Consider the following 11022-nt stretch of genomic DNA (forward strand, 5'->3'; position numbering starts at 1 on the left):
TTGGATTTTTCCTCCACCTCATCCCCCATTGTTGGTGAGTGTGGCTGACTTTTCTGGGCCATCCCTTTTTTAATGTAGGTATTGTTTTAATTTGTAGAGTGACTTCGATTCTTGAAGATGGAATTTACACAAGCTGAGATGTAATAAACATTTTTTTAAAAAGCTTTTCAGAACCATGCCATTAGGTAAAAATAAAATAATGATTGGCCTTCATGGAGTCAGTTATGCATTGTGATAGCTGTGAAAACCATATATGGTACATACTGGGGCATTACAATGAAGAAGAGGGAGCTGACTGCAACTTTGTGATGTGGAGGAAAGTCTAAAAGCAAGCAACAAAAATATGTATGATCTGGTACTTGCAGCATGCTTCTCTGCAGAATCAGGGCCTGAGTATCCCAAATAGTAAACACTCACACATGCTTAATTTTACTCCATGAGTAGTCCTATTGGTTTCAATAAGAGTATTCCAATGATTAAAGGTAAGCACGTGTATAAGCTTCTGCAGGAATAAGGCATTAGACCATAACTTTCACTCTCATTTTTAAAAATAAGACTTCCTTGGTTCAAAGAAACTCCAAATTTATCAAGTAAAGTATGCTAAGCATATGTCACACCCTTGGGGTAGGGACCCTGTTTTTCTGCCTTAAATTTGAAAATCCATGAGTGTCACAAATATGATTTCCAGTGTTTTTCTTGTTGCAGAAAAACAAGGAATATGTAAGCATTGCCAAAGGCGGATTCATGGGTAAGCTTTTGATTTAATAATGCCTTTTACATTCACTCTTGGCCTGACAAAGCTTTGAATGTGTTTTTTTTAATGCTGTTGGGATTACTGTTGGTAGTTGTTTGGCAATCAGTTAAATGGATGGCAAACATAGTTGATTCACTAGCTTTTTGTCATGTGCTGTTTGAACACTGTGCAATTGCATGTTCATTCTTAATTAGCTTTACAATTGTCACAGTGTACCTTGAATTCAGAATTAATCATGAATGGCTGGGAAGCTTCCCTCCCAATGCCTTTATCCTCCCTAGTGTTGTTTCTATGTATGTTAAAACAACTACAATGTTTCCTAATAATACTTGTTAACAGTGCTGTAATTCTTCACTACTTTGTTTTCTTAAGCATCAGTAACTAGGTTCCCGATGCTGCAATTTACAATGCATGGGCAGACCACAATTGAAGTCAGTGAGGCTCTGCGTAAATGTAGGTGTCCACTCATGTGCTAAATTGTAGGATCAGGACCTCATAGCTTCTACTTTGACTAATAGCACTATTTTGACACATTCTCCGTCTGTTCAGAAATGAAGCTGCCAATTATTTCCTGGTGCTTCTATGTTTTACGTAATGTTTTTTTCTGTCTTTTATTTCATTACAAAAAGTTTGTGTAGAGGCTCTGTAGTATTGAAAGGAGAAAGCAGTAGCAGGAGTAGCATTTGAACTTATCTGCGTTTTTGTAAATCATCTAGAGTAAATGTTGACATCAGCAGTCTGAAGTGAGACATGATCAAATGACTCATTCAAATGTGGCTCCGAACTTCTTTTTAAAATGCCCTTTCTAACAGCACTCCAGCAGCACTTAGCAGACATCAATGTGGAAGGACCCGAAAATGGATATGGCCACTGGATTGCTAGTACCTCAGGCTCAAGAAGTAGCATAAACTCCTCTGTTGATGTAAGTGTATTTATAGATCAGGCTGTACATTTGAAAATGACAAGAAGTAGTGATTTTTTGTGTGTTCTGTAGTGCCTTTCTATTCTATAAACTCAAAGTGCATGTTTTTATTAATTTAGGCCCCAATCTTGCAATTGGATCTGTGTGGAGATTCTTGCGCTTGTGTGGCACCTGTGCATATCTGATAGAAGGATTCGAGCCATAATTTATTGCTCTGTCCAATAGATGTAGATAAGATGGGTCCTAGATGGCCTAAATCTACCCTTCTCTTACCTCAAGTCTACCCTGCAGAGTCTATTGGTACAAATTATAATTGTTCTTAGCTGTATATTTAATTGCAGATTATAACTATCTTATATCCTGTTGGAAGTAGCCTGAAGTCATCTTGTCTTAGAAGAGAGAATCTTTAGAGGAAATCTCACATTGGTTGCATTTCAATAAAATATATGGAATAGATACCATTCTTAGATCTTCCTCATTTTGGGGTATATACAATATATAAGGCTGAAGATGGGATGATAAGAAATCCTTTTGGAATTTCAAGAAATCTTCCCAAAGGTGTAGAAGAACTCAACCAGTTATTTACCAAGTCAGTGGCTGGTCCTTCCAAAATTGTTTCATAATCCCACATCAGATCTATTACATATCTAATGCCACTTATTTCAGAAAGTGAGGTTGTTCAGGTTTAATGGGTTAGTGAAAGCCAGTGGCAACATGACTTCAGCATGAGGTTGACCAGCCATCTCCAAGAAATGGTGCATTGGGAGGCTAAATTCTCCTTTATACCTGCATCTGAGGGATCCATAAGGTATGGAAGCCATGCTTTCATGGCACTTCTAATTCCTTCCTTACTTGGAATGTTCCAAGAAACACATTCCCTGAATCTTCTGTGCCCTTTCTAGTGGTAGGTAGAATATGGCTTTTAATTTTTATATACATTTACATTTTTACATGGTTAGAACTGTTTCCTCTCAGTGGATTTTCAGAGCATGGTTCTAAGTAATGGAGCTTGGTAGCTTATTTTTTAAATGGTCTTTACTTTAGTCCTGTATGGCTGCCGTTCTTTTTAAATTCTATTTCCATGATAAACAATATTAATTGTCTATAGAACTTTCCTGTAAACAGTAGCAAGTGATCATGCTCAGTATGTTGTAGCTTTCCATTCTTAACAAATTACTGATAGTAAAAAGGTTGTGTTACAATTAATTCTTAGAGCACTTACTTTTACAGGGTGATTCTCCTAATGGTTCAAGTGATGGAAAAGGAGTCAAGTCCTTGGTAAATAAAATGACTGTTGCTTTGAAGACTAAATCTGTGAATGTGAAAGAAAAAGTTATTAGTTTTATTGAAAATACATCAACTCCTGTGGACAGGTGGGTTATTTATATGTGATTGTGATTATCAGTGATGAATGCCTCCCCATTTCAACTGGATGTTTTTGCAAGTATGAAGATTAGACTAAATAATAAGAATCAAGAGAAGATACCTTTCAGTTTATCAGCCTTTGAGTGTGTTTTATTTGTCTTCTCTTCCCTCCCCCCCTCCTTTTTGGAATTTCCTTCACCAGCATTTGCAATATATCATCGTCTTAAAGCGTGACTAGTTTGCTGGCTCATAATTCCAAGGCCAGTATCTGCACCCCCATCTCTGGATGATATTGCAGCAAACTGCCACTATATCACTAGACAGGTTTCTTTGTTGTAAACTTATTAAAGGCATTTAGAATGGGTTTTTCAAAAGTGTGTGTTAGACTCCCATTGACTTCAGTATGAGCAGAGTTAAATCAACACTGAATACTCTTGAAAATCCCACCCTAAATCTCTATCTTAGAGTTTTGCTCATTTCACATGTATTTGCTTAAAGGGGAGGAGCTGAAACAAAGAGAAATATAAAAAGTACTTGTCCTGACTTCATGGCTTGAACTCAGAACTGAGATCCATGAACTCCTGGATTCTAAGCACAGTTCTAGCATAGACTTCCCCTTTCAGCTAGAGAGTTTTTCAGAGTCTTGTTTTCCCAACAATAAAACAGAACCCCTTGTGAAATCAATATTCCTGTGACAGTTTTAGTTTTAAAGTACATTTAAAGTTGAAGATCTGTTTTCTAAATATTTACTGTGAATAAGTCTAAATTTGGTAGCCTATTTTACAACTCTTCTTAAAAATTGCTATAAGTCCTAATAGTTGCAAGGTTGTGAAAGATGGATGCTATTGAGTGCCCTTTACAGCACTGAGGTATATTTACTTGTTAGTGGGGCTCAGGATGGCTGCTATAGTGAACAATGGTTCTCAAATCCTCACCTACTTAATTTTTAGTCCAACTAAAAGGATTGTTTACAGCTTGGTTTCTCTGTTGCAATGATGCAATTACCACTTACAGCATGGTTTAGGGCAGAAGTATCTTGTAATAAAAATACCCTTTTGTTTCTGTTGCACCAAGCATTCAAATAAGGCTCATATATAAATCACATCTAATGTAGAAATGCCTCTTTAAAAGAATTTCTTCTAAACTTTCTGTGGTCCCTGGCTAGGTCTGCTGAAATATTGTTGGGTTTGAGGATCTGTAGGGGGAAATTGCTGATACAGAGCACTCATTTTTTATACTAGGTTTTTTATTTTTTGTAATTATTTTGTTCTGTCCTCTGCCCCAATTTGCTATAGAATGTCTTTCAATCTTCCCTGGCCAGACAGAGCAAGCATGGAGCGGTAAGCCAATGAGTAGACCAATCTGACTAAAAACACCTTTGTCCTTTTTAGCATGACTTCACAATGTTTCTAAGCATTGGTCACACTGACATCTCTGAAATTCTATATATCAACTTTAAAAAGCTATGCTTCGCTTCAAACTGTTAACTTTTTCAAGTGCTATTCTGCAGGTAGGGGAAGAAAAGGGCTATATTTGCAGTGCTTGCTTATTCTCTTGGCTTTTATTCAGTCTTTAAGTTTCCTTCCTCTTTATTTTAAACCTTTTTTTTTTTTTTTTAAATTAAGTCACTTCAGTTTTGCATTTCATTAATTATTTGTTGTAGGGAAAGGCGGCAGAAGCCTTTATTTAGCAGGCTTCGATTTTGAGCTTCAGAAGGAGAGACTTCAGCTTCAAAGGAGACCTATTACAAGCTGTTCAAAAAGTATCTTTAGAGCTCAGGGTGGTCTAAGACTGTTAAAGTTCTCTTGGAATTTTGTCAGCAAATTTAAAACTACTGCATGGTGGGTGAGGTAATATCTTATTGGACCAACTTCTGTTGGTGAGCAAGACGAGCTTTTGAGCTTTCACAGAACTCTTCTTCAGATTAGCTGGAAATCTTCTCTCTCTCACCAACAGAAGTTGGTCCAATAAAAAATATTACCTCACCCACCTTCTCTCTCTAATGTCCGGGGATTTACATGTATACAACAATACTGCATATTCCAAGCACATTCTTAGCATGTGGTGATGGAATATGCTGGTCAGAATGGAGATGGTCACACCAGCAAACAGAGCCAGAAAAACGGGCATACATCTCAACTGTCCCTCATTTCGTTCCCAGAGTTAACTGTGTTCCACACAAATTTAGTATCCCTTCACTTTTAATGTTAAAATTATTTACATCAGAAATAATCATGAAACTGTGGTTATAAAAAGTTACTTATGCGAAACGAAGGAATCCACAGCATTTTCTGCACGAAAAATACTTTGGTCTCCCTAATTTTTGGGTCTTTGTCACACATTGCATCCCACATTTGAGTCTTGGCAGGTTGCGCTGTATGGAAGTGGGTGCTGAAAAAATCATAGATTTTTTTTTTTTTTTTTTTTAAATATCAGTTTTATTTTTAAGGATTTTGATTTACTTTTTTCTAGTAGATTTGCCCATTCTCTGAGAATGGGGGAACATCATGCTGGCTATGCTAGGTCACCCAGCATTACTAGAGAAGGGAGATGGTATAGGGTGAGCAAAAACAATAGTTAATGTTAAGGGTATCCTTGTAGTCCTTGGAAAGAAACAGAAATGTCCCAGTAAAACTGAGACATACGGTTATTTCAGGATTTATAAAGCTACTTTAAAAAAAAAAAAACATAAAAACCTCTTAGGAAATATTAACATTAAACTATAAAATTGTTTCTTTGCAGCTTTTTAGTGTTGTACTTAGGGTGATTTATAACTGACAGACCATCCTGCCTTTTGTTTGTTATGAAGAAATATTGCTGCATTGAGTTTGTACTTTGTCCCTTAAAGGAATATTGCTCCTCTACATTCAAATCATCTTTTTTTCCCACTGGAAAGTTGTACTGACAATATTAACCAGTTAGAACCCAGGATAAATTAATGTACTAAGACTAGGCTTATCTTAAATTTCCAGCTGTATAAAGTGGAAAAACTTTTTTGTCTCATTGATTCAGTCGTGGCAATTGTGTCTTTACTAGCAAAAACAGTCTGATTTTTGCAGGTTATCAACTGAATGGAATTAGATTAAATGAAATACCTGTACCACAAACTGGTCTCATTTAGTGCTGTTTAACAGTAATTCCTGTAGAATTCCCCATTTCTAGTTTAATATGGTGCAAAATTTTATATAGTAGGCCTTTCTTTTTTGCTTTGGCTAACCTTACTCTGTTAATGCAAATATGTCCTCTTTTAAACCCTAGCTATGAATTTCAATTAACACTATAAATATATAATCTTATTAAACATAACCTCCTCTTACCAAATCAGTAATCTACAGTATTCTTCCTCATGCTTTTTTTCTTAAAATTCCATATGCACAAAAGTCTAGCTAAATAATAAAATAGAATCACTGCCCTCTTGGATTGTCAGTGTCATTGATGCTTATTGTCTTAAGTCACTAATGAGCACATTTTTATATTGCTTTTTATGTATAGCATATTTGTTTTTCCTCAATTAACAATTAGTTTTTCCATGTTCTTTCTCATTCAGTAACTTCTAATCAAATAGTCCTAGAAGATATAGCAAGTTGTTAGACTTTCACGGATAGATAAATATCAGCTTTCTTCGATATAGTACTAAAGGCACAGGTACCCTCTTGGACCCAGTTCAACAGTTGTACGTAAATTAGTGTGCATCAATATATTGGCTCAAAACAGGAACAGAGCTTTATAGACGTTTGTTTCCTTTTTGTATCCACGCGGTGTTATCCTTTTGGGAAAATCTCTCCAAGAGTGACCCTCTTGCCAGTCCAGCGAACTGTCAAATGTACTTCTTTATATTCTCCATCTTTTCCCTCCACCCCAATTTACAATCCTTCCAGAGCCATACAGAATGTTAAAATGTAATTCAGACAAACACTAGAGTGCTCTGCTGGGTATTTCAAAGCACCTCCTTAAATGTTTTGGAATTTTAGTATGTTTTTGCTGTTCGAGAGAACGCTTAGAAGTTGTATGTAAGATGCAGGACTACCTGGTTTTCAGTTACAGTGCTTAAAAGTGTTCAGTCTGGCAAATAACCCCATGATCTGCTTTTACTAATCTGGTGCTTTCTGGGCCACTCCCAGCTTTCTTGCAGTAGACTTTGAGACTGTGGATTCTTCTCTGGTTGCACAGATACGGTCACATTTTGCTATTGCATGCAGCTATAGGAAATGTTGTACCATGGGATCTGAAAATATTTTTTTTCTCTCCCGCCCTGCCCTCTTCCCATGCCAACAGACATGTTAGCAGCAGTGACAGATTGGGAAAACCCTACCGTGGTGTAAAACCGGTATTCAGCATTGGAGACGAAGAAGAATATGATACTGGTACAGTAGGAAACTCTATTCTTATTTGAAGTCCCCTTAATTTAGACACATACCATGACCTCTTTTCTATTTGACCGTCACAGGGTACCATTGTTGTCTATCAGTAACTTCAAATTAAATATTTTCTATTTACAAAAATATTTTTAAATAATTATTCTTACTATTGATCAGGTTAGAGGGGCTTAATGACCAAGCAAGAACATGGCCCCATTGTGCTGGGCATTGTACAAACAGAGAATAGTAGACAAACTCTACCCTGAAGAGTGGTTTTTCCCCCCCTCCCCCTTTAACTGCCAACTCTGCAAATTCACCTTGGGGATCTGACAGTCAAACTGCATTCTCTTTTTCAGTCCTTGTTATAAAGGTCTTGCAAGCCCACATCTGTCATCACTTACACCCATGCAACCCTGTTAACCTCCACTGAGGTTAAACACTTTGGCCTGCAGTACCTTTTATTACTGGTGATAATGAGCAAGAAGAAAAAAATCCAATTTGATTGTCAGATCCTAGGTTGTCTGCTTGGCTGGCAGTTAGGCTGTGTGTATACTGCTCTGCAGTTTGGACTAGGAGGGTATCAATAGCAGTGCACACCAGAGTGCTGTGCTATAATTCCTCTGCGTGGACACTGCAGTCACGAACTAAAAGGTTTATAGTTCACATAAATGGCTGTTCAACCAGGACTACATGCTCCTTAGATGTGTACTGACTGTATCACTGATTGTCATTGAGTGCTGTAATCACATAGCTGCCATCAGGATGGGCCCAAGTTTTTCCACTGTCAGTTCAGTAAATTCTGTCAGTGTGTTCTTGTACCCCAGAAAAATCTCTTTCCACACTTACATTTGCAAACAACTTGTGAAAGTTTTCTGCCATTTCCATTTGAGGATGTGATGTTACCGACTAGGGTGTATACAATGGATATGATCAGGTAATTTAGGTCCACGATAAGGCTTTGTCTATAGTACTTCTGTATCTTTTAATAAAACGTATTTAACAATGAGCTTTTTGGATTTTTTTAAATTTAACATTATTTTTTAAAACAAATACTGCAGTAAGAGAAAAACCAACATTGCACAAATATATTCTGCTAGTGCAGAAGAACAAAAAAAGTGAAACTATTTTCAGTGCAGTTACACTGGATTTACAACGGTGTAATTGAGAGCAGAGTTTGTCCCATGGCTTCTAACTTCAATGTCCCTTCTTAAAAAATTACCTTTTTAGATGTGGATGTGCATAGCTACAACTCTAAATTGCCTTGAAGTAAATATTCTAACTAGAGCATGCAAAAATAGCTTTGAAAAAGGAGTAATTAAAAGAATGGAGGTGAGAACGCAAATGTGGATGCAAGATGGTTGGATTTAGTAGGTAATGATCTCCTTGCACTTTTGTGGTTTACACCAAACATACTGTTTGGAATTCTTCAGTGTTCTAATTGGGATATGAAACTTAATTATTTTTATTTTTAATAAGCAATAACATTGTAAACATTGAAGAGTTGTCAGATGTTCTGTCTGTGTAAAAGTCAAATTTTCCTCTTCCATATAGATGAAATTGATAGTTCCTCAATGTCAGATGATGACCGAAAAGAGGTAGTCAACATCCACACATGGATAAATAAACCAGATGTGAAGCATCATTTCCCCTGTAATGAAGTGAAAGAAAATGGACACATGTTTCGTAGGTACTAAAGTACTGTTTATTCTTAAGAGTATGAAAAGCTATATGAAAAAGCTAGTGGTGGTGTTAAATTGTGTCTGGATATTGTCTGTAATGAACAATAAGTGTCTTAGCCACTAAGTAACTAAGAACTGTAGTATTTATTATTTGTATTGTCACAGTGCCTAGGAGCCCTAGTCATGATGCTAGGTGCTGTACAAATATGCTCCTTGACTATTTCTACAGCATGTGTACAGAATTTTACTGCTATGATTACAATAGAAAGAATAGTACTAACTCCTTTGCAAAACAAGTTGTTTCAGAAAATACTCTCAATAAGTTTGGGTTTATTTTCAGCATCGGGGCCCCAAACATCCAAGTGTGGCTGCACTCTGTCCTTGTCAATATCCATGCAAGAATGTATTGCAGAAGCACTTCTACCTCTAAATCAGGACACAATTGCAGTGACCTTTTTATCTGGTCATTAGGAGGTACTGGAGCATGATGCATAGTGCATCTTCCCTTAGCTGACCCAAAGAGTATGACTGTAGGGACCTAACAAACTTGGGCTGTAGTGTAAAGCATGGTGTCCTTTGCTCAAAACACTAAATTGCTTAAAGTTGTGTTTTGCTCTTATTTAGAGAGACAGACAGAAAACTATTTTATATGTTTATTAAAAAGAATCTGATGGAAGATAAAACTCTAGAATTTGACCAACAATTTGACCAGAGACTGCAGTCAATGTTTCACTGTTGTAAACTATTTTATCTATAGTTCCAAAGAACTATACATTTAAATCACTGGAAAAGCTCATCCAGGAAAAAAACCAACACGCTTTTCTAAAATTTTTACCTAGGATGATAAAGCCCGAAAGCTGCAAATACTTATGCATGTATGTAGGATGCAGGATCAGGACCTGTGAGTTGGCTCCATGTTAGCTATTAGTTCCTGAGAGACTGTGCAGTGTCAGTGTTCATTGATAAACTATATGGTTTTGCCATGTGCTATTGTTTGACTTCAGAAGTGCTTGCATTTCAGTTCTGAGAGAAGTTTGTAAAGTGTTTAGGAATTCTGAATTAAATACTCTGCATAAATATAAAACTGTTGGAATTTGAAAACTGTGTATTAGCTAGCTCATAGTCTGAGTTATCTTTAATATTAAACTTTCTGTATCTTTGACCCTTACTCCATTTGTTGGTAAATTCTTTCTCTTTTTAAAGTCATCTCTTAGTAACTGCAACACACATGTACTGTTTGAGGGAGATTCCATCACGAAGGGGATTGGCTTACATACAGTCTCGTCAGGCCCTAAACTCTGTAGTTAAAATTACATCCAAGAAGAAACACCCAGAACTAATCACCTTTAAATATGGAAACAGCAGTACTTCGGGCATAGAAATTTTGGCAGTTGAAAGGTAAGAATGTTTCTCAAATATGAACTGAACACAAAACAAAGGGCCTCATCCTGCAAGGCAGAGTGTGCCACTACTTCCTTTGATATCAGTGGATATCAGAGGCACTTGGCACTTCCAGTATCAGGCCCAAAGCTAACACTGTGTTTTTAATAGCTGTAATGTCCTGACATGAATCAGGATACACAGCAGATCTGCAGTGTCTCTCAAGGAATATTGAGTTTGTGGATTTTAGAAAAAATAAAAAGTACTTATTGTAGCCTGATGGGTCTAATAATTTGTAAGATCAGTCATGTAGAGAAATAGGTCTCCTTCTCACCCATACCTCTGTATAAATGCCTGTGAAATAGTTTTTAAGTTAGCTTTTTATTTTTGAGATAACTCCTTTTGGTAACCATTTTACTGGAAAGTGTCCTCTTAGTAATGGGTCCATGTAAGAGGTTATATGCAAGTTTCTATCCTGCTACAAGAGCCCCAAATGTATCATCTGGAAAGGCACCAGACATTCTTCATCACTAAGATTTTGATGTTGGTTTATCATTTTGGGAG

General features: G+C 36.7%; 1 protein-coding gene across 2 annotated transcripts in view; it reads left to right on the forward strand.

Moving 5' to 3' along the window:
- The window catches only part of TBC1D23 (TBC1 domain family member 23), a 44943-nt gene extending 34020 nt beyond the window's left edge, over window positions 1-10923 (forward strand). Inside the window, exons 12-18 of one of the 2 annotated variants that reach the window (XM_026659029.2) lie at window positions 706-748; window positions 1567-1676; window positions 2907-3049; window positions 4337-4381; window positions 7317-7405; window positions 8951-9086; window positions 10282-10923. In XM_026659029.2, coding sequence (XP_026514814.1) covers window positions 706-748; window positions 1567-1676; window positions 2907-3049; window positions 4337-4381; window positions 7317-7405; window positions 8951-9086; window positions 10282-10480 — 765 coding nt within the window. In that variant the 3' untranslated portion in view covers window positions 10481-10923. The remainder of the gene's footprint in view (window positions 1-705; window positions 749-1566; window positions 1677-2906; window positions 3050-4336; window positions 4382-7316; window positions 7406-8950; window positions 9087-10281) is intronic. The other variant, XM_026659030.1, reaches the window with a different exon arrangement.
- Window positions 10924-11022: the final 99 nt, after the last annotated feature.

Source organism: Terrapene carolina, unplaced genomic scaffold (assembly GCF_002925995.2).
Source record: "Terrapene carolina triunguis isolate 2854851 unplaced genomic scaffold, T_m_triunguis-2.0 Scaffold558, whole genome shotgun sequence".
NCBI lineage: Eukaryota > Metazoa > Chordata > Testudines > Emydidae > Terrapene > Terrapene triunguis.